This window comes from Gopherus flavomarginatus, chromosome 3 (assembly GCF_025201925.1).
Source record: "Gopherus flavomarginatus isolate rGopFla2 chromosome 3, rGopFla2.mat.asm, whole genome shotgun sequence".
Lineage (NCBI taxonomy): Eukaryota > Metazoa > Chordata > Testudines > Testudinidae > Gopherus > Gopherus flavomarginatus.
In genome coordinates, this window is record NC_066619.1 from 282,460,446 (window position 1) to 282,481,864 (window position 21,419).

At 49.5% G+C, this 21,419-nt stretch overlaps 1 protein-coding gene across 2 annotated transcripts; it reads right to left on the minus strand.

Annotated features, from left to right (window-relative positions):
* Window positions 1-2,436: 2,436 nt before the first annotated feature.
* On the minus strand, window positions 2,437-20,215 carry CCT7 (chaperonin containing TCP1 subunit 7). Of its 2 annotated transcripts, XM_050943381.1 has the most exons (12): window positions 20,099-20,215; window positions 18,087-18,240; window positions 14,743-14,849; window positions 14,319-14,444; window positions 13,276-13,328; window positions 12,070-12,241; window positions 9,862-10,026; window positions 7,879-8,067; window positions 6,720-6,817; window positions 5,540-5,672; window positions 3,966-4,172; window positions 2,437-3,032 (listed from the first exon to the last, which is right to left on the minus strand). In XM_050943381.1, exons 1-12 carry the CDS (start codon window positions 20,102-20,104, stop codon window positions 2,808-2,810), a joined length of 1,635 nt encoding a protein of 544 aa, XP_050799338.1. In that variant the 5' UTR covers window positions 20,105-20,215; the 3' UTR covers window positions 2,437-2,807. The 2 variants fall into 2 exon arrangements, with proteins under 2 accessions (XP_050799338.1, XP_050799337.1); XM_050943380.1 differs by lacking the exon at window positions 20,099-20,215 and having other exon boundaries at window positions 18,087-18,255.
* Between the last annotated feature and the right edge of the window lie 1,204 nt (window positions 20,216-21,419).

Consider the following 21,419-nt stretch of genomic DNA (forward strand, 5'->3'; position numbering starts at 1 on the left):
GTCGCTGCCGAGTAACATCTCCTTGTTCTCCCCTCTGTCAAGCGTAAGCTCTTGGGGCAGGGACCACTGCTGTATTCTTTGTACAGTGCCTTGCACGATGGGGCCCCAGCAGATGACTAGGGCTCTTGGTTCACGTCGTAACGATGGGCAGAAAAGCAGTAGTAGGTAGCTCCATGCTTGTGAGGTTGGCTTGCCAACTTCTTGTTCCTTCCGCTTCCTGCCGAAGCCAAAGCACATGGGGAAGGGCCAACGTTTGTGACGCCCAGTGTCAAAGGTGTGACCGAGGTTTCACAGATGTGGTCTTTGTCACCCCTTTTCGATGGCTAAAGAGGCGCAGCAGAGCTGTCAAATCATGCTACGTGCAGCAGGCTTTTATCTCAACAAGACATGCTAGGCCACGGTCAATATACGTGCCTGGGCACTGGGAGAGACTGTCAGAGGAGCCAGGGGATGGACACATCTTCCCCAGAAGTTATTTGTAGTTATTTCAATGTAAATGATAAAGACACCCCATCAGTGTGACAACAGAATCCCAGCAGAGTTCAAATCATCCCTGAGTGGCACTTTGCCAGAAAGACACCTACAAGAACTCATTCCTTCATGGCTCCGGGAAGCAGGCCCCAGCCTTGTCCTAAGTCCCTATGGAACAGTGTCCTCCACTGTGCACCCAGGTCACCAAGTTCGGCCGATTTTGGAACTGGGGGAATGGTCAAGAGTCAGACCTCTCCCAGGGAACACCCTGCCGGCTGCTGCCTGATAACCAGGAGAGTGAGCTCCAGCAGCAATGCTGGCCTCAGCTGTAGTACAGCCACGGGAGATATGATCCCTCAGGTAGGCTGCTCCCAGGCCATATGAGGCTTTATAGGAGATAGCCAGCACCTTAAACAACTTGATAACCAAAGGGAAACCAGTCCAGGCTCCAGAGCAGCGTGTATGATTACTCCCAGCAAGATGCCCTGCTCAATAAGCAGCTGTGTTCTGCACCAGCTTTCCTCTGCAAATGGCTTTAAGATGTAGCCACATGTAGAGTCATTGCAGCAGCCTAATCTGGAGCTAACAATGGATAACAGCAGCAAAGTCGGCAGGCCCAAGGAACGGATGTTAATGGAAGATGTGAACTGCTTTGAAAACCCAAACCAGAACGAATTTTGCAATCTTTAGATGTGTAAAGCTCCCCTATCCCTGTAGCATTAGCACCTCGCAATCTTTAATGGATTTATCCTCACAACACCCTTTGTTAGGTGGGACAGTGCTGCTATGTCCATTGTACAGATGGGCAATGGAGGCACAGAGACTATGAGACTTGCCCAAGGTATGTCAGTATCTGTGGCAGAGCAGGGAATCAAACCCAGGTCTTATGTCAGGGCCCTAAGCCACCAGTCCATCCTTCCCCTCTACATGTCTTCTAAACTTGTAAGTCACTTACATTTATTTCCTGCTAGAAAAGTGTTAAGTTAATGAGTGTTGCCAGGCATTTCCCCCTTCTTCAAACTCATTTTGCAGCGTCAAAACTATGATTTTCCCCGTTCTTGGACACTGCTGGCTTGTGACTGCTTAACACGTTCCTGGTAAAGTGAAGGTTACATCCAGGAAGCATTTGTTTTTCTGTCTGTAATAATTAGCACATCCTTAGGGCCTTCCAAGCAAGGATTTCACATGCTCCTTGTTTGCAGATAGCCTGCAATAAGTAATAATGTGATTTGTGGTGCAACCAAGTCTAAACTTGCCTCTTGAAATGAGAGCTCAATGGATTGATACCAGATCAATACAATTCTTTCAGCTCTCTTCCCACAGCTGTTCATCCCCCCCCCCCACCGTCACATGACCTCAGCACTAGCAGCTAAACAGCAGCCTGGAACCCCCCCCCCCCCCCCATCACCTTGTTTATCAGTTTGACAAGTCATCCAGGTTTGCCAGGCGCATGAAGGAAAGTCATTAGCCTGCACGAGAAGGGCCATGCTTATTATACCGTGATCTAGTACATAACTGCCCTGGTCCCCAGCCTCTCCAACCCCATTATTCCTTGATGGAAACTCAAGTATCCACAATTATCATGCAACAAAGAGATGGGAGGGAAGGCGCCAGCTGCGCTTTACGGCTTTCCAAGGGCAATCAGACAGGCTTCCAGGACAGGATCAGCAACAGCATTTACCCTAAATGGGGTTTCATTGAACAGAGGATCTCATGGGTTACTAAACTCAGGCCAATAAAGCTCATTACACAGTCTGGGAGTGCTCTGAGAGACAAATAAACAAAATAGGATATTTGCCTTCTAAGGCAAAGCATCTAAGCAGGTCTGCCCCAGATCCTTCCAGCTACAGCACACAGCTGACATGTTTCACAGAAACAGAGGATGTTTTAAGAATCCTGCAACCACCCTGGGTGTTTCCCCATCAAAGCAGATTCTAATCAGAGAAAAACAAGAGAATCCGCGGCTAGCCACAAGGTGCTTGTAACTATTTATTGTGTTTGTGTCTCGGTTCAAAACTCTAATAGAAAAACCAATAAATACAATCACGAACTGTCACATGCCAGCACTGCACGGAGTTCCATAGTGGGAGGACGACAAGAGCCTAGAGTGGGACCTAGAAGACATGGAGCCCAGGGTTCCACAAGAGGCTGCTGCGCTCGACTCCGATTTGGTTTCTCAGTTGGCTGTAAACCGTCAAGTAGCCAGGTGGTAAATGGTTTGTAAACTAGGAGAAGCTCGGCATCAATTCTTTTTTAAACTGGGATATTTTAGTAGCTAGTAGCCACTGGTGTTGTCCCTGGGCCCCACGTCATAGGACATTGACAAAGACACATTCTCAGTGGTTGTGTGGCCTGCCCCTTCCTCTGCCCCGCCCACCAGGAGCGGCGTCTACTGTAGAACGGGGATTCTTGATAGTTTCATCTACGGACACGATAAGGCAAGCAGCCTCAGACGCCGCCGTCAGAGCATTGATGCGCACAATGGCCGGCTCCCACACGTAGGCTTCAAAATTATCAGCGATATCTTCGTTGTTCACGTCCACACCGTACCACGTACCTCCCTGCAGAAGACAGCAAGAGGAAGGGTCAGTTACGCAGCAAAAAGTAGACAAGAAGACAGGGAGAAGAGAGACAGCTCCTATGTGCTAACATGCAGCAAGGGACAGCAGTTCTCCTCCTCATTAACCTCACTTGCAATCAGAAAGAGTCTTGCTTGAGGGAAATATTAGCTCTTAGCACTTTCCACCTGCCAATTGCATTATAAACAATTAACTGTGCCCCACATTATCTCTGGCATTCATACCACTTAATGTACTGAGAAGCCAACGGAGAGAGACCTAAGTGCCCCCCACACCCAACCCAGATCTCAGGAACTGCCAGCTCCTAGCCCTGGGCTCAGACTGCATCTTTCCTAACGAAAAGGTGCAATCGCCTACCTTTTACATAGCATTTTACAAACTCTCCCTCACTATCAACCTCATGGCTAACACTGCTTAGATGCAGTCATCTCTGGGGTGGGACATAGCAAAGATCACAAACACTGCCCAACTGTTTGCTAGGAAGGGAAGAGCAACACTGCAGTCAAGGGAACATTCCAGGGGCACTTAAGGAGGCAACCTATAATTGTCTGAACTGGAACCTGGCCAGGTTTGCATTTCATTGGAAAAGCACTATCAACTTTTATAATCCATCACTTTAAGGTTTAAAATAGAAGACTCTTCTCCTGACAAGTGATGCCTTTTCAAAAAGCAAATCAAAACCCCGGTAGCAACTCTAAAAAGAAAAAGTCACCACATAGCTGCAATCAAAAAGAAAACAGTTTCTCTTTATAACCAGCAGCAGATTCCTCATCACATGTGAAAACAAACCACAGTACTTAATCAAAGAGGCAGCAACTGAAACAGTTACAGCTGTATTACTGCTCTGTTCTGCAGGCTTCAGAAATTCAGTTATTGGTTCCCCGGAAACACGTTCATTCAAGGGGGCGAGCCCACCTGGGCATGTTTGGCTCTCAGTTTGTTCAGAATGTTGGTGGCATCAAACCCGGCATTGTCACAGAGCTGGCGTGGAATGATCTCAAGGGCTTTAGCATAAGCGCCTATCAGCAACTGCTGTTTGCCTGGAATGGTCCTGGAGTAGTCCCGGAGGTATTTCGAAAGTTCCATCTCTATAGCACCACCACCAGCAACAATGGAGTCATTCTGAAACGGAGCAAGAGTAAAACATTCCATTACCTTTCTCCAAATACAATGATTACGCTGAAACTAGTTCCCGAATAGAGGAGAAAGCCCAGGACACAAAATTAACCTGTCACAGATCTGGCTGATGGCATCTCTGGATCTGGAGTGTCGACATCACGCAAGCCACCAGCAATGTCAGGACAACCAGTCAGCTTTGCGGGTAGTTTCTGCAGAGGGCCAGAGGCTCCTCCAGGCATAGGAGGAGAGGCTCTGGAAGGGGAGCATACCCTACCACTGACACACATGGGTACCTTTTCTCCAGCTACATGTTCTCTCAGGCCAGACACAGACCTGACTAGTAGTGAATGAAGTTACTTTCACTTCCATCAAGTGGTCAAAGAGGTGGCACAATCCTGAAGTGCTGGTTTTGCTAAGCAATTGCTTTGCTGCTGAGCGCCGCTACCAGCTATTTCTCCTGATGTTTCCTTCAGTAGATCGCAAATTGAGGAGTCTTTGCTAGAAGCAAATGGTTCAAAATCCTAAACTGTTTCCTCTTATGTCCCACAAGGCACTTGTGCTCTGAGAACGCCTTACCTCAAAGTATACTAACACAGGAGTAGCTACATGCGTGACGTGCTATCCAGAAATGCCCACAAACTATCAGTGATGACAAGCACATGAAGGGGGGGAAGAGGAATAACAGACATGCAGAAACAGATAAATATCACTGTCCCAGTGCCCCTAGCCCTGACTCATATCAGCTGGCTAGCTGCTTGGAGAGTCACCAGGATGCGTTTCAAGGAGAAGGCCGATGGCTTACGTCCAGTGCGGGGCAGGGCAGGAGTGAAAAAAGCCTTGAAGGAAGATGAGAGAGAAGCAGGCAAGTGTGTCAGGGGTACTCTGCTAAAGCACCATCCGAACCAAATGGAAGAGCCATTCTGCACCCCCGGGGATTCCTCATCACTCAACTGACTGGGGTTAGCGCATACACGCCCCGTTTGGTCAGAGGACAGTTCTAGCCTCCAGGGCTGTGCTAGAGGAGAACGCCAGACAGTGTTCAAGGGTGGCTGGCTTCCAAGGGCCTGTGTTACTTTGGGAACTGCCCCTTTGACACTGGCCAGCTTTCCGTTCACTGCACTATGGGAGTGGAGACCCACGGTACTCCTGAGATGGCAGGATCCTTCCGCCCCTGAACAAACACGTTCACGTTTTCCTTGCCCCCCACATTTTCCCAAAACATCCCTCCACCCCAGGTGCTGCACAGGATTTACCTCCTTGCTAAGGAAGGTAAGTTTCAGGTCCTAGACAGGCTGCGAGGCCCTTTCAAACAAAAACCCTAGGCTATGGCAAATGTAAACAGTTGGGCAACGTCTCCAGCTCCTTCATACCTTGATTGCTCTCCTGACTATCATGATGGCATCATGCAGGGACCGCTCAGTCTCTTCCATAAACTGCTCTGCACCTCCTCGCAACAGGAGCGTGCATGTTTTGGCCTTTGGACAGCCTGTGAAGAAGTTGTACCTGCCAAGAGCAGAGCATGTCAAGGGTTAGCACTGCCACGATAACCAGCACCTGGGGCTCGTCTAACAAACACGTGGTTTGCAGCAAGCCGGGGTGTAAGTCCACCCGGCGCTAGCCTGCCACGCACTGACTGGCTGCAGACCCCGCTGTCACATGCTAACAGTTCTGTACTGCGTTCTGACATAGCGTGCATGGAAATGGGAGCCATCAAAACACACTAGAAAACTGTTACCGCACGACCAAACGACGTGCAGCAGGCTAGTGCGCGGCAGACTTACCCCCTAACCTGCTGTGAAGTAAGTGTTCATGTAGACAAGTCCTAAGACAGCTTCGAAAGGTGCTTTGTGGGTGATATGGCAAGAGAGAGATTCCTTTCCAAAGCTGAACGCATATCTGCAGCCCTTCTAACTTGTACTGTGACCCTGTCGAATCTCCACTGAAACAGGGGATGGCCAGATTAGTCTATGAATGGGATGCAAATTCTCCTGCAGATACCCAGTACTCCCCGCCGCCCGAGTCTGTGCTGAAGCAGTTATCTGGGGAGATTTTCCTGGGGCCCCACAGGACAAAGTGGGGAGAAACAAACAGCCAGAGGGGTTAGAATGTTGGGAATTAGTCCCCAAGAGGCCCTCTCCTTTGAGATGGGCCACAGGATGAAAAAGCTGAAAATCCACTGATATTAAGCTTCATTTGCACTAGCTGATGTACAATGTTGCTGCGGGGTGTCAACACAGCTGCCCCACTCGACCCAAGAAGGATGGATGAAGGGATGCCTATATACTTTTGCACATCGCTGCAGGATCCTTTGGGATAAAAGTCCCTATGTACATAGAAGACACTACATTAAGTCCACTGGCCCTCAAGAAGCGTGAGGTGTGATACCCTAGGCCAGACATCAAGACAAAACATGGAGAGATAATCAAACACGCTGAGATTTCACCAGGTTAGCACTTTACCTGCCAGAAATGTTACTGTTACAGCAGTAATATTCCAACACAAATTAAAGTGCCACGTTACACAGAACAGTTCAAGCTATAGTATATTTACCTCTCTCCTCCAATCTGGGCCTCCTCGAAGAGTTCACACCGTCCCAGAACATCATCTGTCAGGGCATTAACGCTTGTCTGAATAGACCCACCACAAGCCTGCAACGTACAGAAGAGACAAGGCGGCTTTAGTGTAACAGCAGAGGGACACGCCCAGACAGCAGGTTACTCTTCTGCACTGGCAGCATAGTCACAGTGTCTTGTACCTGGCTGGCACGACTGTGACCTCCTACTCCCAGGCGCGGAGCAGCCTGGGCTGTAGCCACCGCCACAAGAAGGCTTAAGACCAGCAAGAGAGACCAGAAATGCCAGCCAGGAGCACCACAGCCCCTAAATGAAGGGCTTGGAAAACCTGACTGTTACACCAACATAATCAAATCAGTTAACCCCCACCCCCAGCAACTGGTACAAACACTAGGTGCAGAGCAGATTGAAGCAGTACACAGAGCACACTGGGCTTACAGAGATCCTTTTGGAAGAGGAGCTTGTGCTTTGCAGACACCAGTCAAGTGACATGGGTGGGATATTTAACCTATTTACAGATGGATAAACTGACGTACAGGTAAAGAACGTGTAAGAAGGGCACTGAACTCCCAATCTCCCACTGGGATGTGGGCACCTAACCCCCTCAGGCTCCTTTGAAAATCCCAGCCTGAGTGACTTGCTCAAAGCCACCAAATGACTGTAGTAAAGTCAGCAAAAAGACTGCAGGAGTCCTAGTCCAACCACTAAGGCACAATCCCCCGTACAGTAGAGCTTTTAAGATGTTCCTCCATGAATTAGCAAAGCATCAAATGGTTTAAAAGATATTTTTAAATCTTCACTCGTAATGTCCCTTTCCTCATGCCATCTGCGTTGTTAGTGCAGTGCTTTATGAGTGATCTGGCCAGCAGACAAGCAACCCCAGGCATTTCCACCACTTGCAACCTCCCCAAACCTGTCCCATGACCCCTCTGCGGGCTGCAACCCCAGGTTGAGAAACACTGATCTAAATGAGTTGAGGACCCCTTGGAAGTACCCCCAGGGGTACTGTCATACTCCAGGTTGAGAACCACTGGCTTACAGTTCAGTACAGGGCAGAGAGGGAGTGAAAAAAGCCTTGAAGGATTAATAGCAAATCTAAACCCTTTATTACCAAAAAAAAGAAAAAACAAAGTTACCATCATAGTCCTTTTGAGATCTTCTTCCGGAACTCGACCAGCACAAAACATGTCCCTGTCTGCAAAGTACTGAGTAGCTACGTCCCCGATCGGAAGTTTGGACAAGACAACTTTGGCTCCCGACTTGTGGATTTTGTCTAACTTGTCATACAAGATGCTCCACTCTGCATCCACAATGGCCTGGTAATCCTAGCGGAAAAGAATCAGATACAAGCTTGCAATGCAGTTTCATTACAAAGAACTGCAGATGCCATTGGAGGTTACCTGCACAGGGAGATCCCTTGTGAGACAAAAGACAGCGATGAGACCGCTTTATACAGCCTTGGAAAGAGGTTTGCTTTACACGCTCACAGGCAATTTTAGGTCACTCATTTTTGTAAGGAGACACAGAGAAAGTTAAAAAGCTTCAAGCAGCATGACTAACAGATAAAGGGATTGGAGGAACTAACAGGAAGTCAGTGATAGCTCAATGTATCTTGATAACAAGTGATTAACGGGGAGGAGAAAGGAAGGGTTGTACAAATACCGAAGTGTTATTTATAGGAAGGAGAGGAGACTGTAATGCAGTTAGCACAAGGAACTAATATAGAATACACTACAACAGAGAAGAACGCAGTTAGCGACTGATATTTATCTTGTGCTTTTCCACAGTGCTCACACTTCACAAACCAAACACAAAAGAGTCACTCCAGCCTTCACTAAAACGCAGCCATTGCTGGGTGGCAAGGATTTAAACAGGGCACAGCAACGCTATAGAACCATTCAGGACAGAAAGTAAAGAAAACCATTATTTGCTGGGATGGCCTGGAGAATTTATGGGGAACTAAGTAATTACCCAGACTGTAACATGGCCAAGACACCAAGATTAACTCCTCTATTCCCACATAAAATGCAAGGCGATCTTGAGCGACCACGATTGCTGCGGGAACCAAAAATCAGGAACTCAGCCCTAAATTAAATTCTCAGCCCTAACACTGGCCCCCAGTAGTTTTGCCCTGAGCTTCCTCCCACGTGATGAGGGGGCCAAAGTGTACGGCTTCAGTGTTATCAGAAGCTAAACATGCCCAGTGGCTAAAAGCTTCACCTTGTTTCAATGCACTGTGTGACGCTCTAGTGACTTCCACACATGTATGAAAACCAGCACTTGGGACACTGCTCAGTTCTGGTTTATCGAGAGGGCCGGTCACTGGTATAGATGCAGCATGAGCCATGGGCTAGAGGCAGCGTTTCCCGAAGTGTGGGTCACAACCACCCCCCCAACCCCCGAGCACAGGGGGTGTCACAAGATGTGCACGCTGCACAGCCTGGGGCGGCTGTGTGTCCTGGCTACCGCTGCCCCGCTGTACCATGGGTGCTGTGCAGGGACAGCACTGGCTCATCAGCACAGTCGCTCTGCAGCACACACAGGGCAGTGCAGCAAGGTGGAATCGACTAGCAGGAATGAGGCTCACAGCTGCTGCTGCACCAATCCCAGGGGCAGCCGACGGAGAGCCGAGCCCAAGGGAGTTCAGTTGTTTTCTGGCCTGACCTTGTACAGGTTGTCAGGTCCCGTTGGGTTTGGGTCACGGCTCTATCTCAGACCCCCGGGGGTCACATTAACAGAGGTGAGTCCAAAGGGGACGTGGCATGAACAAGTCTGGGAATTACTAGGGTAGAGAACAACACAGTGGTACTGTCCTTTTCATATTGGCCAGGGATAACTCGGCTGGGGGTGGCACACTGGGTTTCAGCTGGAACAGCCTGCCCAGGTACATGGACCTTAAACAAGGCCAATGATGCATATCAGTCCGAGCTGGTAAGACAAGGATACACAGTGCAGCGACACTTACATGTGGAAGGGCAACAGGCCAACCCCATCCAAGAGCGAACAGCAGCTCTCCTCCACCAAAGGCTTAGAAGAGGTGCCGAAATAATCAGAGAAGCTTCATTCTGCACTGGAAGTGCACGTTCGTTTTGGTCCTGATCTTTCCTTTCAGCTCTTACCTTCACGTTGTTGACTCTCACTTCAGCATTGTCTTTCTCTGCTTTCAGCTCTAGCTCGATGTTCAGCAGAGCGATCTTGGGGGACTCGTACTTTTTCGGTTGCATCTCAAACCCGGCGTAAGAGAATGTTTTCTTAAAGGCAACTCCAGCCACCAGCTGGGACTCCTGAAACAAGGGGGGTTGATGTTGGGGTTAGCCAGGCAGGGTTAACGAGCTCCTGCAGGAGGACTCCCTGCTTCAGAATCAGTGAAAGCAAAGTGCCATTTACCCTACGACAGCTGTTTCTTCTGGTTAACCCACCCTTACAGAACACATGTGGCAAACATTTCTCTCCTCTGCCCAGAAAACCACCCTCTCCCATCAGCACACAAGATATCATTGCAAAAGGCACTATACAAAACTCAGGCTCAACAGACAACGCTCTCCAGCCTCTCTCTGATGCCTTTCCCATTTGTACCCTTTGAAGATGCCGACCCCTGCTCAATCATCTCCCTAAATGTGATCTTTTTTTGCCTTATTCTAGCTGGCAACAAGCTCGGGATGGGAGTTGCTATGCACATGAGACTGGCTTGCCCAACACTGACCCCTAGGGTGGAATCTTTTTAACACTCCATGTTGGAAAAAAGTCAAAGTCACATACTACATCTTCCTAACAACCCACTAGCTACCACATGGACTTCTCCCAGGCAGGCTTCCCTGCAGGGTCAGCTACTCCTGGGAAGTACAGTCTCAAGGTTATTAGAATGGGGCTTCTGCACCAGGCCTTCGGAAAATGCCAGTTTCCTTTCACAGCACTCCCTTCTCCGGCCCTCTGGGAGGAGTCAGGGCACAGCTCCAGCCCTGGAGTTACAACCACCTCCTGTCTCACCCCAAACTCAGCAAACATGCTGGCAGCTCCTGTCTTGAGCATCCAGAATCCAGACACAGCATGTCCATTGTGACCAGGAGGAGCTGCCAGAGCCTTCCCCAGAGTACATGAGCATGGCCCCCAAGGTGACCCAAAACCTCCACACAGCCTGGATGAGGAGTAACCTCAAGAGTTCAACCGACACCCTGGAAAGCAGGATCCTGCACTATCCTCAGGCTCAAAGACCTGCCCTGCTAAACCCATCAAAACGGCAATCGGGGGGAAAAGCTATCCTCAAAACTGTTCAAAACCAAATTCAAGGGCAAACAGCATCTGACAAAACTAGCTTCCACTCTCTGTAGCTCCTGCCAGAAACAGCTGAACTGATTTTCCTCAGAAAGTAAGGAAATAGGATGGTCTCTCCCATCTGAAATCAGCTGGTGACTCTCTGAAATGCTAGCAGACCCTCAGTTATTACTGGGTGCATGCAGAACGAATTCCGATTGACTACATTACCTGTCTAGGTAAGATAATAGCATAGTGATCATCTCTTTCCTCCATGGAAATGTCTGTGTGAAGTATTTACAGGCAGAAACAACCACAGAATAACAATTCACTCACTAGAGACTAGTACAGGCTCCAATTTTCAGTGGAGATATGCCACCTAACCCACCATCTACATGGGATTAAGATATAAAAGAGACTGAAATAGCACCAACTGGCCCTTCTATTGAGGTACGTAGGTTTAATACTACGTACCACAGGTGGTCAGATACCATGGTGACGGGCACCATATAAGAACCTAGGCAAACACATGGAAATGGACAATCCTTCACAGCTCATATCGTCCATTTCCCCCCGGCCAATTCAGGATGAGTCCCCCTGCAGTATGTAAGCAAGGATGTTACATTTCTTTGGGTCCAGAAGTAACTAAGAACTACCACCTGGATAAGGGCTGAAGACCCGACTTCACTGCCTTGTGGAGTCCTTCATCCCCGCATGGAGCGGCTGTAGTGAAAGCTAGAAACACAGAAGCCACCACCACCAGTGATAGCACTACACCCCTGCTCTGTACAAAGGGCAGCGCTGCAGAGGATCTGGACGGTTGGCGTGCACAGAAACACAACCCTACCCACTCCTGCCTGTTTGCGAAGTGACGTGGGGAATTACAGAGAGAAGGCAAAACAAGAAACCACTGGCCAGTGTGCGGGATGTCTGTGCCAGGATTTTCATGCCCAAGAGTAAGAGCAAATGATTAGGGCTCTAAGGGATGTGCACAGGCCGGCCATAGGGTTTTCTCTGCTGTGTAGACAAACCCTAAGAACTCCTCTATGCTAGCAGGAGCCTCAGACAGAACTTACTTCCAGGGCACCTCCTTGCACCTTCTTTATTCCAATCATCTTGAGCTGCAACAACTCATCAAGCATCATGACGGCATCTACCACCATCCGGGAAAAGAAGGCCTTCTGCTGGGAGATCAGCTTGGAGTTGAGGGCTGTGGCTGCACACTTCTCCAGCAGCCTTCTTTGCTCGCTGCAAGAGAAAAAGAGAAGTCACATCTTGCATATGTCTCAGTGCCCTCTGCCAGATCGTAAAGCATTTCATATGCATTTCTTAAGCCTCACTCCCCCCTCCAACCCAAATGAGGAAGAATTAGCCTCCTTTTACAGAGAGGGAAACGGAGGCACACAGCGTTTAAGGTCCAAATTTTCAGAAAGGGCCTCTCTAATTTACAGAGCTCCACCTCAGCCACCATGGGTCCACATGTCAGAAGTGCTCAGCACCCACAAGTCTGACCAAAGTCCACAGAAGCCACCAGTGTTCAGCTGTTCTGAAACACAGACTCCAAGGATCTCCAGTGGGGCACCCAAACTAGAGGCCATTTTGAAACCTCTGGCTTACGCTACTTGTTAAGAGGCTGTAAGAGGGCAGGAAACAGAACTCAGGAGGGACCTGAACTCACTGCTGTGTCAACTAACAGTTCCCAGAGCTACTGTATTTTGCATCCACTGACAGATGTGCAAGGGCTTCCCCTACAGTCGGTAGAAATGATAAAAACTATTCAGTGTGCAACATTCCCTCCTCATTAGAGCAGCTCAGTTCATTAGGGACAACAGCTGCTCACGGGGGTACATAAAACGAGGCACATAATAAGTGGCCTGATTTTCAGAGACATGCTGAGCATCTAAGATGCTTGCTGATTTCCGTGGGAGCTGCAGGTGGTTCAGTACTCAGTGTGAAAAATCAGGCCATTCATTTAGGCGCCTAGCATTATGCACCCAAGCTGGCAAACAATGGCCTAGATACTTTTCTGAAGTAGCAGCCTTGGGAGAGAGAGCACAGCATCTTCTTAGTCAGACCTACAGATTCCAAATTCAGAGCAAAATCTAGCTGTGGCTGCAGCTACTGATCCCTGATCTGAATTTGGCCTGGAATCTTCAACCCAGGACCACATAAAGTTCAGCAAAAGACAACTTTTAAATGCCTCTGAATCAACAAGGTACTTCTTGGGGCAGATGTACCACCTAGTCAGAATATAGGCTTCTCAAACTCAAATGGGAACTTACGCCTTATCTTCCTTCTTCACTGTCACTGCAATCTCTTTGATCTTATTTACAGCCTGTCAAAACAAAAGCCAGCAGCTGAAATTAGTGACTCGCATTTAAGAATGTGATCAGCCCTCCAGCAGATTCTTGTATTTGTATTTCAACCTTCATTGCTACTTTTGATGCAGTTGATATTTTAAGTATACAAGAATGGCCATAGTGGGACAGCTCAATGGTCCATTTAGCCCAGTATCCTATACCCAGCAGGGGTCAGAGCCATATGCTTCAAAGGGAATGAACAGAACAGGGCAATTCTGAGTGATCCATCCTGTCGTCCTGTCCCAGCTTGTGGCAGTTGAAGATTTAGACGCACACAGAGCACGGGGTTGCGTCCCTGACCATCTTGGCTAATAGCCATTAATGGACCTATCCAAGTATTTCAGCTATTTTACTGCTTCCACCAGTAATCAAGAACCATCTCCTTAAACATCGCTCCTCAGCAAGAAACCCAGGATCTATACTATCACTGGAACGCCTTTACTGCTGTCAGCACAAGCAGGGATAGGAAACCAGATCTAGAAGCAGATGAGATATGCTGAAGCCACGTGTGTAACTCAAGCGCACTTTTAAGTGCAAGCAAAATTCCTATGGACACAGAGGATGGGGTAGTAAACTATGTTCACTTCCTTTTTAAAATGGCAACATACCCTGATGCTCCCTCCAAAACACTGTTCTGACAATGTTGGGACAGGACACTGAAGTGAGTCTTTGGGCATTTTAAGTCAGCTCTCCCACATTCGGCCAGGCTAAGAAAGACGCTATTATAAAGTCCCTAGTAGTAACAACTGAGATGAGATCTCAACTCAGAAAGGCTTAACTGGCTGCGGTTGTGTTTTAAAGAATCCAGCTGATATTTTGCAGTGGGGTAGAAGGGATTGTTACTGCTCATGCTACTCTCCCCACCCCCAATCCTTTTTGCCAGAATCACTGTCCAAGATATTCTAGACAACTATGCAATTTTGTGGTACCAAATAGACTCCCCACTAGCCCATGCACTTCCCTACCAGCTCGGTTGCAGTGCGGAAGGCTCGGATGATGATCTGAGGATGCACACCCTCCTCCACGTAGGGCTTCACTTGTTTCAGGAATTCTGCAGCCAGCATAGTCACAGAGGTTGTGCCATCGCCAACCTGCAACACCACAAAGCAGTTTGTTCACATCACTATCACATCTTCAAGGTTCTACATTAGCACAAGATCATCAAACCCAAACAGTACAGCAGTTTCAGAAAAACATCCCACTCTTAAGCATGAGGTGTACATACTTTGAATGCAAACATGGACATGTGACTTAAACACTTATGCTGCCAGCGCCTTCCAGAGACTTGAGCAACACACAAGGCCCCACTTGGTATCCCAGCATTTCATAGTATGCTTCCTCTGTCCTCCTACGTTTATGCTTCAGAAGCACAGCTGTTCACATTCATACCTCTGCATCCTGAGATTTGGCAATGTCCACTAACGTCTTAGCAGCAGGGTGGACAACATCAAGAAGTTTCAGGATTGTGGCGCCATCATTCGAGATAGTTGCTTTGCCTATGGTTTTAGAAAAAGAGTTAAGTCCAAAGCTCCTGACTGAAGACACCTGCCTTCCCGCTCCAAAGGTAGCTGTAAACTCCAGCATCTGAGGGCATTATTTAGAACTCAAGGCCAGTTAGATTAATATTTTGATTAGTTTAACACACCACTATGCTTCACTCTATTTTCCTTTTCAGGAAAAAATGGGCCCCTGGCTTTTGCTGGGATAGAAAGGTTTCCATAAAGTCTCTAAATGCCTGATTCCTGCACCATGAGCTTTGCCATTGACTTCAATCAGCACAGGATGAAGCTCTAAATCTTCATTAAAGACAACTTTTCTTCAGCCAAATGACTGTCCCTCAACAGCATTTGGACCATGATCACTGCTGTATTTCCACATTCCCACAAGTTGAAAGTGACTGACTACTGCCGACAAATCAGATGAAAAGGACAGGAAATAGTCCAAGCTGAGAAAAAAGGAAACAGTATAAATGGTGAAAAGCAAAAAGGATTTGAAAGATGGCCAGTCTTAATCTTACTGCAGCTAAGCCTTTTTTAAAAAACAAGAATTTTGATGTAAGAGTGCCTCTAACAACCCTGCTTGATAACATCACCTCACTCGCCTTCCCATTCTTTGTATGTGGTTCTATACAAATGGAGCAAGCCGGGTTATTCGGTGCCACAGGGGGTTAATGCAATAACTCTTCGTAGAAGGAAACTGTTAAGTGTTGAAGGCTGCCTCAGTAACGCTGTTCAGGCTGCTCAGTGCTTCTGTCCTCGGAGCTCCAATGTTATCACTACTACTAGCAGATAACGCAGTCTGCTCATTCCGATGTTACTCAAAGACAGACCACAGACTTGGTTCAGTGGAGAAGGTGCTCAGCTAAGTTTATTGTCAACGAAGCACAGTACTAGCTCCCTGGATCTATGTCTCAGGTACACAAACACAGGCATGCTAATTACAATGGACTCAGTCGGCAGTGGGATTTTCTCCGGCCCTCTCAGTTGGACAAAGGGTTAAGGTGAGGTACCCCAACATTTACAGACTGAGATAAACAAGTTGCATACCTCCTTACGTATTTCATAACATCTATTTTTTACCTCCCCTTGTTCCTGATATTTTGGACAAAACATTCTTATTCATTATTTTGTCAAGCCATCTTATCGTGTACTAGATTGGGATGTAGCTGTACTAGCTGGAATATATTTACGTAAATATCCAGTGCCTAATACACTAGCAGCAACTTTGCCAAGTTCATGTACTAGACAGTGAACTTGTAAGCATCTGCTTTAATACATTGCCTGACTTTGATTCACAGCCTCTGGTTCAGGCATCAGATCTCGCATCAGGCTCTCTCTCTCTCCCACAGACACCTGGGCTTAGTTGTGAAACAAGAGAAAATACCTTCAGAATGTCAGTTCACTCCCTGCTCAGGTGCAGCACATCCATAAAGAGCCAAACAACTCAGCACTGCAGGCCATCTCTGGCTGAAGCCAGGTTTATAACAAGAGAGGCACATATCTCCAACAGCCAGTGATGAGGCACTACATGGGGAGGGCTCTGTGTTACTAAAAAGAATTCTTTCCCAGGTGTCTGGCTGGTGGGTCTTGCCCACATGCTCAGGGTCTAACTGCTTGCCATATTTGGGGTCAGGAAGGTATTTCACCTGGGTTAAACTGGCAGATACCCTGGAGGTTTTGTGCCTTCCTCTGCAGCATAGGGCACGGGTCACTTGCAGGTTTAAACTAGCATAAATGGCAGATTCTCTGTAACTTGAAGTCTTTAGACTAGGGGTGGGCAAACTATGGCCCGCAGGCCACATCTGGCCCACGGGACTGTCCTTCCCGGCCCCATAGCCCCCAGCCCCTCCCCTGCAGTCTTAGCTCACCGTGCCGGCAGCACAACAGCATGGCTGGCTCCAGCCAGGTGGCGCGGCTCAGGGGTGAAGACAAGGTGCCTCCTCCCCCCCACAACAGGGGGCAGCTCAGCATCAGCGCACTCCCCAAGGGGGGGGAGGTGGGAGGCTGTACTGCGGGGGCAGAGGAGCAGTGCGGGTGGCAGGAGCGCGAGGAATGCAATCAGAGGGCTCAGGAGCAGCACTGGGCAGCTGCGCAGCCAGCCAGAGAGAAGTGGCGGTTTGAAGGGGAAACAGCCACTTCTCTCCGGCTGAACGGCTGCCCCTGCTCCTCCTGAGTCCTCCGCAGGGCTGCATTCCAAAAAGGGCTGGGGGGAGGCGGTTAGGGGACAGGGGGGAGGGGGTTGGATGGGGGTGGGGTTCCGGGGACAGTCAGGGGTGGGCGGTTCTAGGAGGGGGTGATCAGGGGACAAGGAGCAGGGGGGTTGGATGGGTCAGGAGTTCTCAGGGGGGCAGTCAGGGAGCAGAAAGTGGGAGGGGGCGGGGCAGGCTGTTTGGGGAGGCACAGTCTTCCCTACCTGGCCCTCCATACTTTTTCACAATCCCAACATGGCCCTCAGGCCAAAAAGGTTGCCCACTCCTGGTTTAGACCATGACTTGAGGACTTCAGTAACTCAGCCAGAGGTTATGGGTCTATTACAGGAATGAGTGGGTGAGATTCAGTGGCCCGCGATTTGCCGGATGATCATGATGGTCCCTTCTGACTTTAAAGTCTATGAGGCAAAGATGTTTGTAGATCAGGTTTGAGGAGCACTGGCAAAACTGGAGAGACAACACCTGGGCTGCACTATGACAGGCTCTAGCCCGTACCATGGCACTTCCCTGTCAGGAGCACCTAGGGTTGGGGTGTTTTTTAGACAGAAAGGAAGAAAAGCTACCTTAACTCAGTCTCCTGGATAAACAACACATCCCTGTAACACTATTGGAATTTCTGTCACTAAAATACCTTCAAGTAGCTGAGGCTGGAGTAAAGGTTTTATGTTTGAGCGTGATCACAAGGAATTAGATGTGTACACTAGAAGGAGTGTCTCTGTTAGAACTGAAAGCTATTGCATAACTGAGAGTCAGAATGAGAATGGGGGCAAGGTAAGGGTGATGAGGTCTATGAATGCTGGGTTTAACTGGTGGTTTGATGGGGGGGGAGGGGGCGCGAGGGTCAACCTTAGCTCTAAATTAGCCAAATCTTTAGTTTGGGTTTCCCTCCCCTTCTCGAACACAGAAGTACCATATAGTAAGTATCATGCAGGGATGTTATTTGTCAAGTCAGTTAAAAGCCACTGCTTCACATGTGGTAACACTGAAGTGTTAAGAGGCAGCACTAGGAAGTCATGATACTTACCTCTGTCATCAACAATAAGTTTGTCCATGCCCCGGGGGCCAAGGGTGGTGCGAACAGCTTCTGCGATAACCTGGCAAGCACTGATGTTACTGAGAAGCTGAGGAATCCCTTGGGAGGTATCTGTGCCTTCCTTCAACAAGATAACTGGTGTGGGCTGAAAAGACAACATACATTAGCCAATGCCTCGCTCAGATTTTAATAGGCCAGCTAGTCACCCTAAAAATAACTGTGTATATCAATATTTTAACCTTTCTAGCTCAGCTAATTAGTATTATTCAATAATCATTTTTCCTGATGGGAACCATTTAAGAAATCAGTTCACTGTATTAGTGTCACTGCTTGCAATTCCGTATCTAAGGCTGAAACCAAAGTGTACCCCTGCCTTAGGCTCTATACATCTGAAGATTGGATGTCGTAGAACTAAGGATTTCCATATTTTTCAGCTGTTTGGGGTTTTTCTTCTAAATTTAACCTTGACCTTGAATTTCTTGAGTTTCTAATGCATGTAGTTCACTACTCCTGTAAGCGGTTTGTGTTTTTTTAACCTTTACATTACTAAGCTGGATTCAACCTTAATTTAGATTTGTCTGAAAAATACAACTAACATGAAAGAGAACCAAGACTCAGTGAGGATCCATTTCCTTCTAGAATACAACCATAATGCAACAAATGAAGGTTAATGCGCAGATCCTGTTACCTGCCGTGGATGTTCTGTAACCCTCCTCAGAGGCTGAATTCCTGGCCTCTCCCCCTTCAACACCATGAAGCACAATGAAATTAATACCCTCCAGCTTCAGCTCTGCACTAGACACACAGCATCCATACTACTGTCAACAGCTGTCAACAGTGCTGAAATGCTAGGCAGATAGCGTGGATGGGGCAAAGGCATTTCTACCACTTTGTCATGTCAACTTGTGGACATTTTTCAATGCAATGGTATGAACACCTGAGCCCCATTGCCAGAGGATGTTGTGAAGGCCAAGACAATAACAGGGTTCAAAAAAGAACTAGATAATTTCATGGAAGATAGGTCCATCAGTGGCTATTAGCCAGGATGGGCAGGGATGGTGTCCCCAGCCTTTCTTTGCCAGAAGCTGAGAATGGGTGACAGGGGGTGGGGATCACTTGATGATTCCCTGTTCTGTTCATTCCCTCTGGGGCACCTGGAATTGGCCCCTGTCTTCAGACAGGGGACTTAACTAGATGGACCTTTGATCTGACCCAACAGGGCTGTTCTTATGTTCAATGTAAAACCTTTTGGAACAGTCTCTGCCTGTACGTTCCTAGGGCTGCCTTTAGCTTAGCCGGGGGAAGTGCCCTCCACAGAGATGACAGGTTTGAGCTTTACAGCACAGCCCCCGGTCTGAACAACTTGGGGACAGCGGTGATAGAATCAGAGTGAGCCACGCCCCTCACCAACAGAACTGTGGGGACCACAATGACTACGGCTCCCAACATGCAACGCTCCGCCTTGCCCACAGCAGACAAGCTGGGCAATCATGGGCCCCGCGGCTGTAACAAGGAGAGGCAGCCCGAGGACTACAGATCCCAGCATGCACTGGTTTGAGCAGCCAGAGGGGCAGGGTTGAGAGTTCTAATACCCAGAGGCTTCCTTCACTGTCCCCGCCGTTTCGACCTGCACACTACAATCCCCAGCATGCAGTGCGCCACGGGCTCCCCCCGCTCGGAAGCACCGTCGCGCGCGTTGCCTGCTGTGACTGGTAGTCCCGGCGAGGCCACCATTCGCCCACCGTAGCCAGTCTGTCCGGAGCCCCCAACCCCCCACTCTCAATGGGCTGCTCCAGGACCAGGCCGCAGCGCCCCTCGCCCTTACTGCCGCCGGGCTGTGCGGATCCCCGCCGCGCCGGCTAAAGCCCGCCATCCCCCACAAATAACGGCTGATCCCGGCCGGCCAGAGCCCAGCTGGGGCGGGGGAGCCGCCGTCGGGCCGGGAAGGCCTGTCTCCGGGGCGGATGGCGGCGGATGGACCGGCCCGCGCCGATCCCACTCACCATCATTTTGACGGGACGTCTCGTACGGCTCCTCCAGCAGCGGTGGTTGCAGGTCCCACAATGCACTGCGTTCGCGCAGAAACTTCCCGAGGGTGGGGGAGGAGTTCTAGCGGGAAACGGGCGGTTCCTCCCTGCTCCAACTCTATGGTTGGGAGCCAGCGGCTGGGCTGGCTCTGGCCGGCGGCCCTTCCTGCCCTCAGATGACCATCGAGATGCAAGGCTGTGGGGGCGGGGTCACTCGTTAGCTCACTCTCTGGCAGGGGGGGTTGTGTTGGTGAGGCTCCTTATCTGGCAGGTGGAGGAGAACTGGTGGGACTCATATCTGGCAAGCCAGGAAAAATCAGTGGGTCTCACTATCCGGCAGGTGTGGGGGGAAGTACTGGTGGGGCTCACAGCAGGTGTGGGGGGACTACTGGTGGGGCTCACTATCTGGCAGGTGGGGGAGTACTGGTGGGGCTCACTATCTGGCAGGTGGGGGGAGTGCTGGTAGGGCTCACTATCTTGCAGGTGGGGGGAGTACTGGTGGGGCTCACTATCTGACAGGTGGGGGAGTACTGGTGGGGCTCACGACAGGTGGGGGGAGTACTGGTGGGTCTCACTTTCTGGCAGGTGGGAGTACTGGTTTGGCTCACTATCTGGAAGATGGAGGGAGTATTGGTGGGGCTCACGACAGGTGGGGGGGAGTATTGGTGGAGCTCACAGCAGGTGGGGGGGAGTATTGGTGGGGCTCAATATCTGGCAGGCAGGGGAAGTACTGGTGGGGCTCACTGTCTGGGAGGTGGGGGGAGTACTGGTGGGGCTCACTTTCTGGCAGGTGGGGGAAGGAGTACTGGTGGGGCTCACAGCAGGTGGGGGAGGGAGTACTGGTGGGGCTCACGGCAGGTGGGGGAGGGAGTACTGGTGGGGCTCACAGCAGGTGGGGGAGGGAGTACTGGTGGGGCTCACGGCAGGTGGGGGAGGAGTACTGGTGGGGCTCATGGCAGGTGTGGGGGGAGTACTGGTGGGGTTCACTTTTCTAATATCTGCTATTCAAGTCCATATACAGCACCCATTGCTGTGGGGTGGGAGCAGTGATATCTGGGCCAAGGTGGGGGAATGGTGCTGGTGAATGAGGGGTAGGTAGATGGGTTCCCCAGTGCAGCAAGAGAGAGGGAAATGGGCCAGACTAGAGGGTCTGATGGTGGAGGGTCACAGGCAGGGGGGCACCTACTCTGTCTGCATTAGAGAAATTTGCCCTGGATTAAGCTGTGTTGGTGTGAGCCCTTCTTTACATGAGCGTAGCACATCCTCATTAGGGGCTTGTAGTTACCACAACAGTGAC

What these genes read in the sequence shown, in the direction of transcription:
- CCT7 (XM_050943380.1), bottom strand. Translation starts at nt 18,255, where the DNA reads ATGTTGTCTTTTCAGCCCACACCAGTTATCTTGTTGAAGGAAGGCACA. An exon ending in TGAGAGTCAACAACGTGAAG is followed by an intron (nt 8,068 to 9,861) that starts GTAAGAGCTGAA and finishes CTTTTCCGCTAG; the next exon opens with GATTACCAGGCCATTGTGGA. An exon ending in GCCCAGATTGGAGGAGAGAG is followed by an intron (nt 5,673 to 6,719) that starts GTAAATATACTA and finishes TGCTCTTGGCAG; the next exon opens with GTACAACTTCTTCACAGGCT.